This window comes from Pongo pygmaeus, chromosome 1 (genome assembly GCF_028885625.2).
Source record: "Pongo pygmaeus isolate AG05252 chromosome 1, NHGRI_mPonPyg2-v2.0_pri, whole genome shotgun sequence".
NCBI lineage: Eukaryota > Metazoa > Chordata > Mammalia > Primates > Hominidae > Pongo > Pongo pygmaeus.
In genome coordinates, this window is record NC_072373.2 from 38,023,542 (window position 1) to 38,043,401 (window position 19,860).

A 19,860-nucleotide genomic window follows, 5' to 3' on the forward strand; every position below is an offset into this window, starting at 1 on the left:
TTCTTGTCAGGTTTTGGAAATCCTTTATATATTCTGGATATAAAAGCCTTTGGTCAAGTATGTGATTTGCAAATATTTTCTCCTAACATGGTTTGTCTTTCACTCTCTTTACAGTATCCTTTATATAGCAAAATATTTTTCTGATGAAATTCAATTGATCTTTTCTTTATAGATAGTGCTTTTGTTGTTACCTAATAATTCTTTGCCTAACCCAATGTCACAAACATTTTTTCCTGTGTTTTCCTAAAGAATTTTAGATTTTAGGCTGGGCGCTGTGGCTCATGCCTACAATCCCAGCACTTGGGGAGGCCAAGGCGGGCAGATCACGAGGTCAGGAGATGGAGACCATCCTGGCTAACACGGTGAAACCCCGTCTCTACTAAAAATATAAAAAATTAGCCAGGCGTGGTGGCAGGTGCCTGTAGTCCCAGCTACTCAGGAGGCTGAGGCAGGAGAATGGCATGAACCTGGAAGGCGGAGCTTGCAGTGAGCCAAGATCGCGCCACTGCACTCCAGCCTGGGGGACAAAGTGAGACTCCATCTCAAAAAAAAAAAAAAAAAAAAAAAAGAATTTTAGGTTTTAAAATCAGGTCATGTGACTCCTTCAGCTCTGCTCTTCATTCTAAAAACTCTTTTGCTAATTTAGTGCCTTTACCTTTCCTTATCAACTTTATAATCAGGTAATCTATGCCTACAAAAATCTTGCTTGGACTTTGACTGTAATCAAATTCATGGATCTATTTAGGGAGAACTGACATTTTAACTATACTGAATTTTCCAATCCACGAACACTATGGGTCGTCTTTCATCAGCATTTTGTAGTTTTTAGCACACAAATCCCACACATACTTTGTTAGATTTATACCAGAGTATTTCATTTGTGAGGGAGGAGATTGGGTCAGTTTCCAAATCCCACACATACTTTGTCAGATTTCTACCTAAGAATTTCATTTGTGAGGGAGGAGAGTGGGTCAGTTTCCAACAGTTCATTGTTAGTGTAGAAATAGGATTATGTATGTTAAGCCTGTATCCTGCAACCTGCTAAATTTACTTGTTAACTCTACCAGCTTTTTAAATAGACTTCTTGAGATTTACTATATAATTGTCATCTGCAAATATAATTTTATTTCTTCTTTTCCAATCAGAATGCTTTTTCTCCCATTTTCTTGACTTACTATAATTGCTAGGATTTCCAGTAAAATATTAAATAGTAGTGGAAGAGACATCCTTGCCTAGTTCCCAATCTTGGAGGGTAGCGAGCATTCAGTCTTCACCATTAAGTATAACAATAGCTATGGGTTTTGTCGATGCCTTTTATTAGGTTCTCTCCTATTACTTGTTTGCTGAGTTTTAAGAATCGTGAATGAACGCTGAATCTTCTTAAGTGTTTTTCTGCATCTATTAATAGGATCATGTAGTTTTTCTTATTTAGTCTGTTAATATGGAGGATTATATGATGTTCAAATATTGAATTCCTGGGATGAGACTTCGTCACGACGTATTATTTTTCTAATATACTGCTGAATTCAATTTGCTATTATTTTTTGAGGAAGCTGTATCTTTGTTCATGAGGGATTTTAACTTTTAGATTTGTTTTTTGTATTGTCTTTATCTGGTTTTGGTATCCAGAAAATGCTGCCTTCATAAAATGAGTCAAGTGTTTCTTCCTTTTCTACGATCCAAAGAGCTTGTAAGAGAACTGTTATTTTTTCGTCCTTGAATGTTTGGTGAAATTTGCCAGTGAAATTATCTGGGCCTGGAGCTTTTTTTTTTAAAGTTATTATTCTTTTTTTTTTTTTCCTTCCTGGCAAGAAGACTCTTGCCAGGGTTTGTTTTTTGTTGTTGTTTTGTTTGTCTGTTTTTCTCACAAATTCTGTTTCTTTAATAGTTATAGGACTATTTCATTTACCTATTTTGTCCTGGGTGAGTTTTGGTAATTTTGATAGTGGCCCATTTCTCTCAAGTTATCAAATTTATAAGTACAGAGGTGTTTGTGTATTGCCTCATCCTTTTTAATGTCTGCTGGGTTGGGAGTGCTCTTAGAGCACGTATGTTTTTTGTTTCTTTTTAAAATCTGTACTTAAATTTTTATTTGCTGATCTTCTCTGTATCATTCCAATTTTAGTATATGTGCTACCGAAGCAAGCACTAGCACAGATGTTATAGGAATGACTTCAATAAAATACTGAAGACAAGGTAGACCTGCAGCATAACTGATCCTCAAACCTTGTTATCATTGATTTCTTCTTTCAATTCCATATCCAGTCAGATATTTGATTTGTCCTTGTCAATATTTCTTCTAATTTCTCTTCATTCCCAATACTGCCTGGCACAGTCTCCTACCTAAATGATTCCCCTGCCACTTAACTAGTCTCATTGCTTTTTCCCACTGTCATGCATTTTTCATACTGCTACCAGATTTATCTTTTTAGATCTCAAATGGTTCAACACTGCCCACAAGATAAAGGTCTTCCACATCTGGCTTAGTTCTGGTGTTTTGAATAATACTTTTTCCCTAAATCAAGGGTTTTTAACATTTAAATTTGAGAAGGAGGAGTCAACGAATCTCCTAAAATTAAGCATAAAATGTTCTATGGATGTGAATTTTATTTTCAGAGCAAGATCTACAGCTTTTTAAAAAAATTTATTTTTAGGCTGGGTCTCATGGCTCACACCTGTAATCCCAGCACTTGGGAAGGCGGGGGCGGGTTGATTGTTTAGGCCAGGAGTTTGAGACCACCCAGGCCAATGTAGCAAAACCCATCTCTACTAAAGATACAAAAATTAGTCGGGTGTGATGGTGCACACCTATAGTCCCAGCTACTCGGGAGGCTGAAGCATGAGAATCACTTGAACCCAGGAGGCGGATGTTGCAGTGAGCCAAGATTGCACCAGCCTGGGTGACAAAGCAAGACTGTCTCAGAAAAACATAATTTTTATATATTTAGAGGGTACAAGGGCAGAATTATTAGATGTACATATTGCACAGTGGTGAAGCCTGGACTTTTACTGTACCCATTACTCAAATTGTGAGCATTGTTCCCAGTATGTAACTTTTCAACCCTCACCTCCCTCCCATCCTCCCACCTTTTGTAGTCTGCAGTGTTTGTATGTACGTGTGCCCATTGCTTCTCAGCTCCTGCTTTAAGTGAGAACATGTGATATTTGGCTTTCTGAGTTATTTTGGTTAGGATAATGGCTTCCAGTTCTATCCATGTTGCTGAAAAACATGACTTTTTTATGGCTAAATAGTATTCCATGGCATACACACACACACACACACACATTTTCTTTACCCAATCCTCTGTTGATGGAGGGTCTACAGATTTTATCAGATATTCAAAATGAGAAAATTGTACTCTGAATCCTTCAACCTTGTCTCTGTATCGAGAACACACTACAGGTGGCATGCAGTGGCTCATACCTGTAATCCCAGCACTTTGGAGGCCAAGGTGGGAGCACTGCTTGAAGCCAGGAGTTCAGGACCAGCCTGGGCAACATAGTGAGACCCTGTCTCTACAAAGAATACAAAAATTAGCCAGGCATGGTGGTGCACACCTGTAGTCCCAGCTACCCAGGAGGCTGAGGTGGAGGCTGCAGTCAGCTCTGATCACGCCACTGCACTCCAGGCTGGGTGACAGAGTGGGAACCCTGTCTCAAAAAAAAAAAAAAAAAAAAAACAACTAACAACAAACTACAGCCTCGACCTCCCTCAATAGTGAGTAGAGAGTTATCACTCCTCTCTCTGAACTTAGATTTATAATATTTTAGTGACCTAGCCTAACCCTAACATTTTACAGATGAGTAAACAAATCTAGCACTTTTACCTGATTTGTCCAAAGTTGCTTTTATACAATTTGTATTCTGTGCAACCGAGATGGGATTTATCTGCTATTTTATGTGGCCTTTTTAAGAAGGCCTTTTCATGTTTCTCCTTCAGGTCGGAACTAAACCTCAGAGTTCTTCAAAACCCCAGTTATCTTTATTGTCTTACATAAGCTAGTTGCCCAAATGTTTGCTGAGAATAGTGATAACCATTGTCATATTGAGGTAGAGGAAGGGGGCTGGTTAGTGGGTACTGGTTTAGGGGTACTTTTAAGGAAGCATGAGCACATTTTGGATATGCAAAATATTATTAAGTTTAGAGCTTAGATTTGGAAAAACAACACTTAAGGGTCTGTTTAAGGAGAACTGTGAGAAAAGGGTTTTCGGACACAACCAAATTTCTCAAGAAGAACCCTCTGAACAGCATTAAGGAAAAAAATTCCTCTGTGGAAGCAACTAAAAAAAAAGGAATACTCAGTATTTGGGAAACAGAAAGGAATGAATGATAATAACGCCAGACTAAGCTACACAACAAATTCAAATTTCAACCCTACCACATCCAACCTATGTTGCCTTGGGCAAATTATTTAACTTTTCTGTGCCTCGATTTTCTCATGTCTGCCTACTTAAGGACTGCGTGGGAAGATTAAATAAAATGCATGTAAAGTGCTTAGGTCGGTGCCTTACTCTTAAGGCACTCTTAAGGGTTTGAGAAGGGAGGGAGGGGTGTGAAGGGGAATGGTCCTTGGTACATTTTTGTTACGAGGCAGTAGGATTCTGAAACAGAGGGCATAGTTACAAACAAAGTTGGAGTAAGAAGTGGTGGTGGGGGCATCACATTTTCCTGGAGAGTATCTGAGGGCCCATCACAACTGTAGGAAGCAGAAGGGCTAAAAAGTGTCAGGCCAAGAGCACACCCTCCAGGGTGCATCTGAGAAGTCGGTGGCCATCGAGTATCAGCGCTTAAATGCTACGAGAGCTTTCATGACAAAGGACACATCTTTTGGGGAAACTCAGAGCTTGGGAGCGGCCTCATTAGCGGGGGACTGGGCAGAGGGGGGGGTACCAACAGTCCCCTCGGAGTGACCGAGGGGAGGTTGAGGAAAGAGTGAGGTGGGAAGAAAATGGCGGCGCGGCCTCTACCGGTTTGCCTTCACACTCTCGCCACAGCCCCGGCTGGAACGGTCACTTACTGGAAACTGCAAAGAAACAACCTATTTGGTCCGACTTGACAACCTCAACCGGACAGAAGGTACTGAACAACCAATGCGGCGAGCGCCGCGAAACCCAACGCCCGACCGCGTAGGGAACGTCACAGCGCGCGCAAGCGCAACAGTCGACTAGAAATGTCCGGCCTACGCCACAGAGCGGGGCGGGAGCGGAAGCGACTCTTCCGGTCGCGGGAGCCTTAGGCAGGGGCTGCTGGCCCCGAGGGAGGGGAGGGGCGCGGGGACTCAAGCCAAGGTTTTTCTTTCCGCGGCTGCACCCCTCTCGAAGCCTTTTCACGCACATGTGAGGAACCTCACCCCCTGGGGTGGATTTCTTTAGTAGATTGGCGCCCAAATGGCAAAGATTTCCAGGGATTTGTTTGGGATTCCATATTTTTGTAGATTTGCCAAGATTGGATACTAGTACAATATTGAGAATTCCCATCCAGCAATGTGGCTATTTTTTTAAATTAATTCAGTTCTTCCTTTGTTTTTCAGGTAAAGCGTTGCAGTTTGCTTGTTGTGCGCATTTAACATTTTTTCGTAGCTATTTTTGTTATTGTAGTTTGTTTTACTAATAGACTATTATTAGTACCCTTATATAAGAATGGCTTTTGAATGTTGATCTATCTGGACACTTCACTAAACTTTCGTATTCTAAAAATTTGACAGGCAGGCCTCTTTGATTTGTAGGTAAGAATTTATCTGTAAAGAACAATTTTGGCTTTTCCCAAGAATCCAATGCAACACTGAATAGTAGTCGGAGGTACTTATTTCTTACCAGGAGTTATTTTGGATTGCATCTTAGGTTTCATTCAAGATATCTTCTGCAGGTTTATGGTGTGTGTGTGAGTGGGTGTATAGGCAAATTATGTTCTTTTTGTAGTTTACCATATCATTGTTTTTTTTAAATCAGCAAATGACTAAGTTTTACCAAGTATTTTCAGTATCAGTCTTTGAGATGATTGTATGGCCTTTTTTCCATTACTCTACAATAAAATAACTACAATAATAGATTTTCTAATGGTGAGCCAAACTTAGAATCCTGGTATATTATTTTTTTCAGTATATTGCTGGATGCAATTTGCTGTGTATTTAATTTTGGATTTTCATGTATGCACATAAGTTAGATTGGCTTATGGTTTTCTTTTGCTGTCCTTGTCTAGTTTTGGTATCAGGTTGTGTTAGGAGTCAGACAGATTAACTTATTTTTATATGACCTGGAATAGACATAGCATGTGTGAATGATACATTCCTTAGGTTTTGAAGAACTCATCTTTAAAGCCTTCTGGGTGTGGTGCCATTTTAATGGATAGTTTTGTTTTTTATATAGCTTCCATCGTTATTGATACCTAGAATTTTTTCTTTTGCTTCTTGAGAAAATTAGTTTTTTCTAGAAAAGTATTGGCTGGGCGCGGTGGCTCACGCCTGTGATCCCAGCACTTTGGGAGGCCGAGGCGGGCGGATCACGAGGTCAGGAGATGGAGACCATCCTGGCTAACACGGTGAAACTCCGTCTCTACTAAAAATACGAAAACGAAAAATTAGCCGGGCGTGGTGGCGGGCGCCTGTAGTCCCAGCCACTCAGGAGGCTGAGGCAGGAGAATGGCTTGAACCCGGGAGGCGGAGCTTGCGGTGAGCCGAGATTTCGCCACTGCACTCCAGCCTGGGGGACAGAGCGAGACTCCATCTTAAAAAAAAAGTATTTCCGCTACATTTTCTAACATTTTAAAAAATCTCATATTGTTCTCAACCATTCTTATATATTCTTATGTATATATTCTTATATATTGTATTGGAGTCTTTTTCTTGATCATATTTATCAAACCAGCTTTTGGTTTTATAGATAAAATCTGTCTTAAAAGTAATTTCTCTTTCATTAATGTATGCCTTCATTAATTTCTTCTTATCTCTTTGGGTTTGTTCTTTTTATAGAATCTTGAAAGCTTAACTTTCCTTTAAAATGTTTAATATGAAATATTACCACAATGTACAGTTACAGAAAATAATATAATGAACACTTGTATACCGACCATCTGGCTTTATCCCATTTTAACATTTTCTCTTATTTGCTTCAGATTTTAACATTCAGTTAGAGCTCCTTGTGAAACTGCCTGCAATCTCATTCTCCCTCTCTTCCTCTCTGAAATTAACTACTTCATTGAATTTGGTATCTATCATTCCCATGAAAGCTTTTATATATGCTCCAAATACATGTAGCAATGTTAAGTAACATAAAGTACTGTTTTATGCTTTTTAAACCTAATATAAATGATATGCATGTCACTTACTTTTGCCACCTATAATTATGTATGTAAAATTTATCCAGGATGATTCCTGTAGTTCTAGTTTTATTTTAACTGCTGAATAGTATTCCATTGTATAATTGTACCACCATTTATCCATTCTCCAGTTGCTAGCAATTTAATGATTCCTGATTTCTGTCATTGTAACATGAGTTAGTTCTTGCACACAGCTTCTTAGACATATGGTAAGAATTTCCTTAGGATAATGTCTAGAAATGGAATTGCAAGGTGGAAGGGTTTGTACAGTTCAACTTTGATATTGCCAAATTGTTCTCCAGTGGTTGTACCAACTTACCCTCCATCAGCAATGCAGGAGAGCTGCTGTTGCTCCATTCCATGCCAACACAGGTTATTTTTTTGCCCCAGTTTTTTTGTTTTTTGTTTTTTTTTGCTGTTACCAACTGCTGACAGTAAATTTTCTTGTACATGTTTCCTGGTACACGTGTGCAAGAGTTTCTCTGACTATAAAGCTAATGCAGTTATTAGCTCTATTTTGTTTTCGGTATGTTTTTTAAAAGCATGATTGTGTCCCCCTCATTTGAGATTTCTCCCTGTTAATAGTAACACAACTTATTCATAGATATATCTCACTCATTTTTTTCTATGTATCATGCTTCCTGTTCTCTTTACTACCTTTGGTTTGACAGTCTCTTTTTCCAGTTTTTTTCCCACTTCAGTGGTTTGAAAGTTATATTTGATTTTTATTCTATGAATAGTAGTTACTCTTCTAACTCATTTAAAGGTATATCTTTATATATGTGTGTGTGTGTGTGTGTGTTTAGAATTCATCAGTATCCATATGAGGCAGTCTGTGTAGTGGTTAAGAGTGGAGCCTGTGAGGCCAGACTGCCTGGATTCAGATCCTAGCACTACCACTTATTAGCTGAGTAACCTAGAGCTTATTACATAAACTCTCTGTGCCTCAGTTGTTTCATCTGTAAAGTGGGGATAATACAGCATATACCTCATGAGGTTGTTGTAAGATTAATATGTTAATATATGTAACATTCTTAGGACAGTGCCTAATGCTCGGATCTCTTTACCAGATTTTTCATCTATGGAATGGGCAGAAGACTTGCCTATCAGAGTTGTTATAAAAATTCAGTGCATTATTGTATTCATTCATTTTAATACACTGTTTGAGCACCTGCTATGCATTTTTGAATTAGACATGGTTCTCGGCTTCAGTGATCTCATAAGGGAACAGACATGAAATGCAATTTCAATATGATTTAACCTTAATACTCTTCCCATGTTCTCTCTTGTCTCCCTTCTAATCTGTGCTCCACATTAAGAGACAAAACATTAATCAGATCATGCATCCTCTGCCCATAATATGTTAACTTTCATTATACTTTACATAAACCATAAACTTCTCACTATGGCCTGAGCCCTCAGGTTCTAAACCCTGTGCCTCCCTCTCTAACCTCATCAACTATCATTCTCCTGATTTCTACCAAACTCCCACCACACTATCCTCTTCTCCTTTCCTTGAGCCAACACTCTTCAGTGCCCTCTGCTCAGATTACTGATCCACCCTGACAGCTCTTCCCACGACTGACTCATCTTTCAGATTTCAGCTTGATTAGGTCAGGCAGTTAGTTACAAGCAACGGAATCCACTCTGGTTGAGAAAGAAAAGGACTTTAAAAAAAATCATGTAGCTCACAGAATCTCCAGGAGAGCCAGAGGCCAAATGTGGAAACAACGGTACCCAAGCACACTAGAGGATCTAGTGAGAATCCATTGCTGCTGCCACCGTTGACACCAAAACTGCAACTTCCACAAACACTGGCGGTTTCCACTGGTAGCCAGAGTTAGGCATGTTTCCTTCTTCATCTTGCTCACTTTTTTTTTTTTTTGGAGACGGAGTCTCACTCTGTCGCCCAGGCTGGAGTGCAGTGGCATGATCTCGGCTCACTGCAACCTCTGCCTCCCAGGTTCAAGCAATTCTCCTGCTTCAGCCTCCCGAGTAGCTGGGACTACAGGTGCCTGCCACCACACCTGGCTAATTTTTGTATTTTTAGTAGAGACGGGGTTTCACCTGTTGGCCAGGCTGGTCTCCGCCCTCCTCGGCCTCCCAAAGTGCTGGGATTACAGGCGCGAGCCACGGTGCCCGGCCTGTCTTGCTCACTTTCAAGTTGAAATTTTGCATTGGCTATGCCTGCTTGGTGGGGCCTAGGTCACATTGCTGTGCTACAAAGGGGGTCAAGGAGGCAAATTTTCTCATAGGAAATTCCTCAGACTTTATAAGGATGTTGAAAAGTGCTGGGTATTCAGAAAACATGTCACATGAACATGAGATAATGTGTTACCTCAGCATTAAGGCCTTCTCTGACAACCCTAGTACATTTTCCCCACAGCAGCCCCATCAATCTTTTCCTGTACTCTGTCATTTTCTTCAAGGCACTTGTCACAACTTGTATTGTTATGTACTTAATTTGTTCAAATGTCTTATAAATTCTGGGGCCATAGAGTCTATGCGTGGAGTTTCAAATAAGTATATTTCAAACAGCCAAAAATAATTTTAAAATGTATTTTAGTCTTTAGCATGGGTCTCTTGAAAGAAAAAAGAATAAAAAAGGCTCCAAGTCACAGTTCCCAGCAGTTCCTGTAGTTTCTGTTTGTTGTTTTGTTTTGTTTTTTCTTATTTCCATGGCTGCTTTTGCAGTGTTTCCATAGTTTCAAATTCTCTCCTCTCTTCTTCTTTAATTCTCCCCAATCCTTATGTGGATCTGTTTAGCTACTCTCCATAAACCTTTCCCTTAGAGCTCATCTTTCAAATGTTTTTCTGCCTGTTCTCTTATTTTGCATCACCAACATCCAGAACAGGTCTGAGAGGTACACTTTCTTAGGGCACTGGGGAGAGAAGTGGAGAGGCAGAGTCTTTGTCAGCTGGGAGGCTGGGAAGATTTACATACTGATCAGTTTTCTGTACTACTTGTGATTGACCTACAGATTAGAAGTCTGAGGAGGACAGGGACAATATCTGTTCTATTTGTAACTCACACAATCTGACAAATATGTAGTCAACATTTGTTTTCTGGAAAAAGAAAAGTCGAGCAATTGAGGTATGGGCAAGGAAGTATACAGCACAGAACAAGGATTCTTGACATAGTGAAGGTGAAACCGCCTTTGCAGAAATTATGACAGCCAATTATGACAGTGAAAGAGATCTGACCTAGCCAACTCCATCTCACTTCTAACCCCCAAGCTGTTCTTGTGCATTCCTGAGTGTAGGCGGAACTAACTTTGGGAGGAACTTATAGTTTTACTTTGAAACAAAGATGACAACAGTCCTATCTCAAAACAAACCCCCTTCCTGCCTGGGGACCAGACTTTGTAGGACTAACAAATTAGCCACGACATTAGAAATTATGGTTTAGGAGTCATGCAGCTAGAGGCCACAAGATTCTAAGCCTCCCCAATTGCTCCTAGGGATAACATCACTACTATAAAACCTACGATTGGTGCTCAAGGTATTTTCAGACCCCTCCCTGGATGGATCAGCTGCTCCCACCCAGACTGATGGTCTTGTGGCTTCCACTCAGGAACTGACTCAGCACAAGAGGACAGCTTTGACTCCCCATTTCCTGGGGGACCAGTCAGCACTCCCCACTACCTGCCCCCCTACCCATGAGATTATCCTTAAAAACCCCAGTCTCCGAATTTTCAGGGAGACTGATTTGAGCAATAATAAAACTGCAGTCTCCTGTACAACCAGCTGTGTGAATTAAACTCTTTCTCTGTTACAATTCCTTTGTCTTGATAAATCGGCTCTATTTGGGCAGTGGGCAAAATGAACCCGATGGGCAGTTACTAAGGGTGAAGTGTGGGAGTAGGGTTACAGATTAAAGGATAGTTTAGGAAGGCATCCCAGAGGTGAGGCCAAAGCAGAATCTTGAAGGGCAAGAATTATCCAGGAAAAGAAGGTAAGGATAGAGAAGAGTATTCAGGCCAGGCGTGGTGGCTCACGCCTGTAATCGTAGCTCTTTGGGAGGCTGAGGTGGGCGGGTCACTGGAGCCCAGAAGTTCAAGACCAGCCTGGGCAACATGGTGAAACCCCATCTCTACAGAAAATACAAAAAAATTAGCCGGGCATGGTGTTGCATGCGTGTAGTCCCATCTACTTGGGAGGCAGAGGTGGAAGGATCACCTGAACCTAGGGAGGTCAAGGTTGCAGTGAGCTGTAATTGTGCCACTGGACTGTAGCATGGGTGACAGAGTAAGACCCTATCTCAAAAAAAAAAGAGTATTCCAGATAGACATATAGCACAAGCTCAGACAAATATCAGATAGCTTGGGGTGGTGTTGCTAAATGCAAAGTCGAAATGTCAGGAGGTGAGGCTGGAAGGGTACGAGTGGCATGAAGGGCCTTGTATGACACTCCATGAGGCTGGGCTTTTTCCTATGGGCTATGAAGCCACAGTGTGGGTGGGGTGGGAGTCATATTCAGATTTTCATTTGAGACAGATCATCAGGTGACACTGTAGAGGCTGGATTTCAAAGAGGCACAACTAAAAATAGGAAGAATAGTTGTAAGTTAAAAAATAATGTAGGCCTGAAACAGGACAGTAGTACTGAGGAGGGGTAAGTAGTAGGAATACTTTTAAAGAAATTATTTGGAGATCAAATTGGCAGTGCAGGGTGGGTTACTGGATAGGGAAGATGAGGGAGGAATCTAGAATAGTGTCCAAACTTTTGGCTTGGACAATGATGTCATTTAGGTAGAAAAAACTGAGGAGTAATAGGTTGGCAGTAGTGGGGAGGGTGGGAAGATTTCCAGTTCTGTATGGTGAAGTGGTCCTTAAAGTCCCTTTGGGATTCCTGAATTTAGATGTTCAGCAGGTACTCAGATCAGCCTATGGCAAAGGCCCGGGTCAGAGATACAGACTTGAGGAGAGAGCAGCATGGGGGTGACAGTGAGTTCAGAAGGGCTGTGGGAGTGCTCTGGGAGTAGCTGCTGTTCCCAGGCTGGCATTTGGCCCTGTTGACATTCTTTTCTCTTCCCACCTTCCTTGGTGTTTCTCTTACCTCTGATCATTCCTTCTCCAAATGCTTTACAGGCTCTTCTTCCTCTTCCCATAGAATGTATTATTCCTGTGTGATTTCACCACCTGGGACCCCTACTGTGCCTCCATCAAACCTTTATCTCCAGCTCAGAATTCTTATATAAGATTGAGACGTATGTCTCCAACTTCTTTCTAAGAGAAAAGAGGTAATCAGTAGTGTGGACTGATTATCCAGGGACCACACAAAGGGTTTGTACCTCACTGTTCTATTGTATTCAGGACTGGCACTGTGAATTGATCCTGGCTGTGACTATCTCTTGTTTTCTCTGAAAATACCAAATGTGGAAATCAGGGGTCAGATTTCAGACTTGTTAATAAGCATTATTAACACACACACCCCCCACTGTAATCATTCTGTAACTTTCTCAAGGATATTAACTTCCCCTTTATGCTTACTGTATTGTTATCTTTTCATCAGGAACCAAAATTAACCCAAAATGGAAATAAAAATTTAAATCTTATTGATACAGAAGAAAAATTACTGTCCTGTTCATAAAAAAAGGAAAAATAGTTTACATGGATCCACCTTGTTTAAAACAAAAATCACAACTCTTGTTTTGTGAAAAAGAGGTGCTTTTTACTCTAGAATTCCTTGTTCTGGGATCACTTAATCACTATTTCGATGATGAAGGAACTCTGAACTTCTAAGCAAACAATGCCATGACATACTTTATATATATGCACAAAAGTTGGATAAAACACAAAACCAGCATTTTGACAAATTCACTTTAAAATGTTTTCCACATCAACTACTTAAAAGAAGTTACAGCAATATGATCTTCCACTGCTCAGGAAGACAGAGTGAACTTGGATATGATGAAGAACATTAAAAACAAACACACAGAGCACCTGGGTCTGGCCTTGTGGGCTAAAGAAATGCTTCCTGAATTTGCCCGAGGTGATGTGTTGAGCAACTGTGCCACAGTTCACCAGCAGCGACACTCTAGTTCTTCAGTATATTCCTGTTGTGAACCTATTTCTTTGAATTTAATCATCTGGGATGATTGCTGCAGTGTGAGTCTTTAGCATTTTGAAAATCCCACAGAAGAGATTAAGAAGGTTCCTCTTCCCAGAAGACACTCATATAAAGCATGCTTCTATAGGGTTAACTGTTCAGAAATTGTAAGGTGCATGGTCACCACCAGGTAAGCAGCTCTACAGGGGCCCGTGGCCCATACTCATCCTTGCGTGCCCAGGGGAGCCAGCGTGCATATGAGCAGTAGGGAAGTGGCATAACAATGCAGAAGGGCTCAGGACAACTTGGCATTTTTGTTGTTGTTGTTAAACTCAGGCTTATCAAGAGTCATAAGGACTCATCTCAATTTGTATATACACCTTCAGACCCATACAGATAGATGCATAAGAACATGATCATTTCTGTTCTTCACAAAGTACTCAGAATTCTGACAAGAAACACTACAAGTTTATATAAATGCCTATTTGCATAGCAGCTTACAAATTCAATAGTTGTCAGAGGCTTCACGCGGTGGGTCACGCCTGTAATCTCAGCACTTTGGGAGACAGAGGCGGGCAGATCACTTGAGGTCAGGAGTTTGAGACCAGCTTGGCCAACATGGCAAAACTCCGTCTCTACTAAAAATACAAAAATTAGCCGGGTGTGGTGATGGGCGCCTGTAATCCCAGCTACTTAGGAGGCTGAGGCAGGAGAATCACTTGAACTCGGGAGGCGGAGGTTGCAGTGAGCTGAGATCACGCCACTGCACTCCAGCCTGGGTGACAACGAAACTCTGTCTCAAAAAAAAAGTTATCAGAGAATAGTAGATACTGTTTTAGCTATCAGTTTTTGCTGAGAGTACTTCTGACACCCATAGGAAATTGTAAAGGTTTTCTCCTCAAGTTGTAAATTCCTTTTATCCATTTATGACATTTTCTCTATCATATACTAAATCCTATCCATCCTCACATTGATTTATTACTGTTACCAAAATACATTCAAACTGTTTGTATACACACATATATAGGTGTATATGTATGTGTGTGTGTATATATATACTTATTTGGTTGAATCTTATGAAACTGCTAATTTTTTTTTTACAATTTTTGACCTATGAAAATAGTTTTTTTCATAGGGTTGAACCTAATGAAATCTGAACTTTAGCTAGCTGGCTATATCTTATATACTATGCAGTACTTTCTGCGTTACTTCAGCAGGAAGAATGAAAATGCTTACCCCATTCACCAGTTCTTGTGCAGCCTTGCAAAACTGTGCTTGCAAACTGCTGGTGAATTTCATGAAAATACTTAGAGGTATAGCAATTTTCACATATTTAGCATTTAACTGAAAAAAAGGTCCAAACTGAGCATATTATCTTTGTAACTACATCACCCACTACTTAACTGGAACAGCCTACCTTATAAAGATGGCTTTTGCAGACTTCAGGCCAGGTCTAGAATCAATAGGCCAAACAATAAAATATGAAAACATTTTCAACTGGGAATTCTGCTACCTCTGTGTCCTCCATAACATTCAATATTTAGAGTGCCCAAGACACTGCGCTAAGCACCAGTAAAAGAGAAACACCCCGGAAACTTCAAGAAACTTACCATCTTTCAAGAAATATAAAAATATAAATAATAAGAGAATATTCTAAGAGTTTTAAGTTTCAAACTGGGACAGAGTAAAATGTAAAAAGACAGCACTTCAGAAGTTTTAAACTGACTTCAAACGTTAAGGAAAAAGGCAAATACAAATGTGCTTTGAGTCTAAATCCAGGTCAATATGATAATCAAATGTGCTCTCGTCCACAGTTCTGGCCCCAAGAAGTCCTCTTATCACCCCATAACAGTGACTAGAGATCCTCCAGGTCAGTTAAGTCCACGGCCACTTTCAAGAACAGAGTGTCATCTTTAAGGTAGGCGTTCTTGGCATTCTCCAAAACAGAATGAGCCACAAAGCGGGGACAGCCAGATGCAATGTTCATCTCCCCATCAGGTCTTTTAAAGCTGCTGCTATTGGGGTCAGGCTTGAAGGTCTCCATAATGTTCTTTTTGCCACTCTGGTCCAGAAGCATCAGGGTCACCCTCTGCCTGAATGGCCACTGCAACAGTGAGTCAAACTCTCCTCGCATGACCACAAAGTATAGGGACAGGTGTGTCCCCTTCCCAGACCCATCCCCATTCAGGTATGCTCTAGCACAGAGCCGGTAGCCACAGCGGCTGGTGTAGAAGGACTGGCTGAAGATGGACACTGTGTGCCCATCCACCGCCTCTCTCTTCTTCATCTTGTAATCTGTCACCTTCCAAATGAGCTTTCCATTATAGCAAGTACCCTCCAGCAGTTTAAATCGCTCTTCATTTTTACTCAGCTGTGCTTTATGAATATTAATGTGGGTATCATGTTTGTTAGTTTCCTCTTCTAAAACAGCTGCAAATAAGAAAAAAAAAAAAGATTCCATAGGCCTAAAAGTTATCTTTAAAATTTTCCCAGTGGAATTTTGTTACCTGAAAAAGAATCAACAAAATTCTGACATCCTAAAGATGAGCCGAATTCATTTGTTGTAATAATATTAACTCAGGGAATATTATGTCTTGGCACACTGCCTCCAAGGAGACCTGGATGTGTACTCTTAAACTCACTGAAGTGTAGAGAAGACACACTGAGCATTCAACTAGTGTGAATCAGCATGCTGAGCCCCACACTTTTCTAACTAGAATGCTTTTAAATAGCCAAACCCTTTAATATTTTTCCATAACTAAAACAATGATCCCACCACATCTCTCCCTGAGGCTTCTCATTATTTTCCATTCTTCTTTAAAGTCATCAGTCCCTGTTCTTGGAATCTGCTGGCCTGTTTCCAGTCTTGGAATTTCCCAGCCCAGTCCCCCAACCCCACTTGTGGGCCTCCCTCATTTTTACCTGAGTGGCCAGAATCTTACCATTCTCTTTCACAAATAGCAGATTCAGCCATTGTTTATCCTGGACAGATATGACTCTCTATTTGGCCAGGTGTTTGGTTGTTTCATGAACACATGCAGACAAATGAGTCACCAAAAGAGAAATAAAATATCAGACATACCTAATCTTTGATCATTGTTTTCTAGCAGGGTAATTTTCTGTTTCACTGTATCAACTGCTTCCATCAAAGGCCTCAGGTCAAATTTATTTTGTTGCTGGTTAACCATTTGTAATAATTGATGCACTTGAGCTTCTAGCCAAGCTGACTTGTCAATGTGACTGGCAAAAACCTTTCATTACAAAATGGATAATCATGTTTAAAAAATTAGTGAATATTTTAGCAATTCATTGAGATTAAAATTTTTTTCAATTCAAACATATCACATTTAATCAATTAACAGAATGAAAAATACAAGCCCAGAAAATAAAATTCAATGAGGATCACAGAGAGATGAGCCACCTAATTATCTTCCTCCTCCTCCTCTCCTACCACAGCTCCTGTTCTAAATGTTTGAACTTTTCTTTATCTAATTTTTATCCTCCCTCTGTTTCCCTCTGCTTGGTTCTCCAACCCATCTTTATATATTTATTTTCATGTTGTCTCTCCTCTTGCCCTATCACGTCTTTCTCTTCTTAGAAGCCAATCTCCTGATTCACTCCTGCTCTGCTAGAAGGTGGAGAATGAGATGGAATAGGCCCACCTGTTCTGGCCTGAGCTCTACAGGTAGTACAGAAGGCCCTGAGTACGGCCTAAACTTTTGACTGCTCTCTCAGGTGGAAGAGACTAAATAAAACTACTACTCACTTTCCCTATGTGTGTACAACATAAGGTATGGCTACTCAAAGTACCCATTTTGTTTTTCACTTTCAGTATTTGATAAATTACATGAGGAATTCAATACTTTATTATAAAATAGGCTTTGTGTTAGATGACTGCCCAACTGTAGGCTAATGTAAGTGTTCTGAGCATGTTTAAGGTATGCTAGGCTAAGCTATGATGTTTAATAGGTTAGGTGTATCAAACACATTTTTGACTTACGATATTTTTAATGTAATGGGTTTATCAGGACATAACTCCATTGTAAGTCAAGGAGCATCTGTGCATATTAATGTGTATACACATATGCATATATACTTTATATATATTTCACATACATATATGTTGTATGTATATGAGGGGTGTGTGTGTGTGTGTGTGTGTGTGTGTGTGTGTGTGTGTGTGTGTGTGTTTAATGTATAATGTGCTGGCCAAGTATGGCAATTATAGGGCCTAGATTTTCTGGGATAACTTAAATTTCAAATATATTGCCTACAGCACATGTCTTGAAATCTTTTTCACTATAAATTTTATAATCATGATAAAGACATTATTCATCAGAATTCATTTATGGTTATTTAATGTTCATAAGTTACTAAGTATTATTTTTGCTATATTTTAGTGATGTTTAAAGCATTTCCTTCCCAAGGGAATTAATAGTTTCACTTGTTGACTACAAAATGCAGAACTACAGATGCTCTCAATGAATCTGCAATCAAGTGATTAATACTGGCCCAACATTAATTAAAACCCTAATTGCTATAAATTATATGGAAGCATTGTATCAATGTTAAAGTTACCGATATTGCTAAACGTACTGGGGTTGTGTAAAAGAAGATCTTTATTCTTAGGAAATACATACTGAAGTATTAATATGTACAGGTAAAGGGCCATAATATATGCAGCATACTCGCAAATGGTTTAGAGAGAGCACGTGCACACACGTGCACACGCACACACACACACACATCAGGGGAGGAGCAGTGGAGGGGAGTATGAATGATGAAGCAACGGGACAAAATGTTGACCATGAGGGAGTCTGGGTGGAGGTTACACAAGTATTCTTTGCACCATCTTATTCTTATAGCTTTTCTGTATATTTTAAATTATTTATATTTAAAAAGTTAAAACAAAAACTCTCACTGCAATTGAAAGCCAAATCTTGGCTTTCAACGGAAAGGCCATTTCTTACCTGGATGTTTGGGAGGAAGCTTCCATTTTTGCCAAACAACTGTGCAAACTGCTTGAACTCCTTTTCAAGTTTCTTTATAGTTTCTGCTAGCTGCTGGATTTTACTTTCTTTCTGTTCTAGGCTCTTGTGTAAGTCAGAAATCTAATAACAGGAACGTGAGGAAAAATAAAGTCACTGAATATAACTGCATGCATATAGTTAAAATCGTACTTGCAGCTAAGAAAGTATTTCTAGGAAAAAATACACATATTTATTTCTAGGAAAATATTTACAGGTAGCTTCCTACATAATTATAGGAAGATATTTACAGGTGGTTCCAAAAAGCCACATCTACAGAATTTCTCATCAGCCTTTTCTATACCTAACCTACAACGATGGTTCATCTAATGACAGACATCACCTGACTGAATTTACTGAACTGGTTCTCTTCATTCATTCAACATGGACTTATTAAGCAACCACAGAAGCCAGGCACCTGTAATCCCAGGTACCTGGGAGGCTGATGGGGAGGATCACTTGAGTCGAGGAGATTGAGACTAGCCTGGGCAACACAGTGACACCTTGTCTCTTAAAACAAAACTACCACCAAAGAGTACTGATCACCATACCACATTAAATGTTACATGCACAGTATCAATAGTAATAATGGCAAAACTTGCTGAGTGTCTATCATACCCTTATATTCATTAGCTCTTGTATGCCTCAAAGAACCCTATGAGTTGCACGAATATTAGACTCATTTTTCAGATGAGGAAACAGAGGTACAGAGTTTAAGTAACCCTTCCAGCATACAAGCCAGCAAGTGATAGGCAAAATGCGTGGGTAGCGTATTGACAGATTTTATAATCTACTTGAAGGAAACAGTTAGATACCTAAAGCTGATCCTAGACAGCTCTTCTCTTATTCCCATATCCATTCAATCTGCAACAGTTGCCAATTTTAACTTTTAACATGACAATAGAAACAAAAAGACTTAAATCCATTTCTCATTTCAGCACTAGTTTCAGTCTTCATTATTTCTCCCTTGGGCTGCAACAGCAGCTTTCTGACTGGTCCTGCTCTACCCATTCTACCCCCAGCACACACCAGAACATAAGTTCCATGGGAGCTGGAACTGCCATGAACCTCACAGTCCACTATGACCCCAGCAGTTGGACTGGTGCCTGGTACCAGCAGGTGCTTAATAAATATTTGTTAAATGAATGAACAGCATGAATGCTCTCCCTGGCTTTAGTCTTGTTCTCCTTCAATTTGTACTCTTTACTGTGACCAGAATAATATTAAGAGAAAAATCTGGTCTTGAGCCTTCCCTGCATAAGCATTTCTAGTGGCTTGCTTTTACAGGTGACACTGGGCCCTACGTGACCTGCCCCTGGCTACACTTTCAGCCTCAAAACCGTTCACATTCCACATGAGTCCTGCCCAGCAAGACCACACAACTCCTATTTCCTGTCAGGCCCTGCTCTCTCAGACACCTCTCTCTTCATCTAAAAACTACCACTTTTTAAGCCTCCACTCATGGGTA

The 19,860-nt window shown here is 40.1% G+C and overlaps 2 protein-coding genes across 16 annotated transcripts in view; both read right to left on the minus strand.

Annotated features, from left to right (window-relative positions):
• LOC129033637 (putative uncharacterized protein encoded by LINC00467 homolog) overlaps positions 1-12,845 on the minus strand; it is a 76,143-nt gene extending 63,298 nt beyond the window's left edge. For 5 of the 11 annotated variants that reach the window (XR_010127758.1, XR_010127760.1, XR_010127754.1 and 2 more), the window contains exon 1: positions 5,019-5,153. The gene's annotated coding sequence lies outside the window, so the exon portion shown is untranslated. Of the gene's footprint in view, positions 1-3,424; positions 3,511-5,018; positions 5,178-12,372 lie in introns of those variants that run through there. The other 6 variants (XR_010127756.1, XR_010127762.1, XR_010127763.1 and 3 more) reach the window with 4 other exon arrangements.
• A 120-nt stretch (positions 12,846-12,965) lies between these two features.
• The window catches only part of TRAF5 (TNF receptor associated factor 5), a 48,659-nt gene continuing 41,764 nt past the window's right edge, over positions 12,966-19,860 (minus strand). For all 5 annotated transcript variants that reach the window (XM_054482447.2, XM_063672339.1, XM_054482432.2 and 2 more), the window contains 3 exons: positions 18,336-18,476; positions 16,448-16,616; positions 12,966-15,795 (listed from right to left, as the gene is read on the minus strand). In XM_054482447.2, the coding sequence (XP_054338422.2) occupies positions 15,221-15,795; positions 16,448-16,616; positions 18,336-18,476 (885 nt within the window). In that variant the 3' untranslated portion in view covers positions 12,966-15,220. The remainder of the gene's footprint in view (positions 15,796-16,447; positions 16,617-18,335; positions 18,477-19,860) is intronic.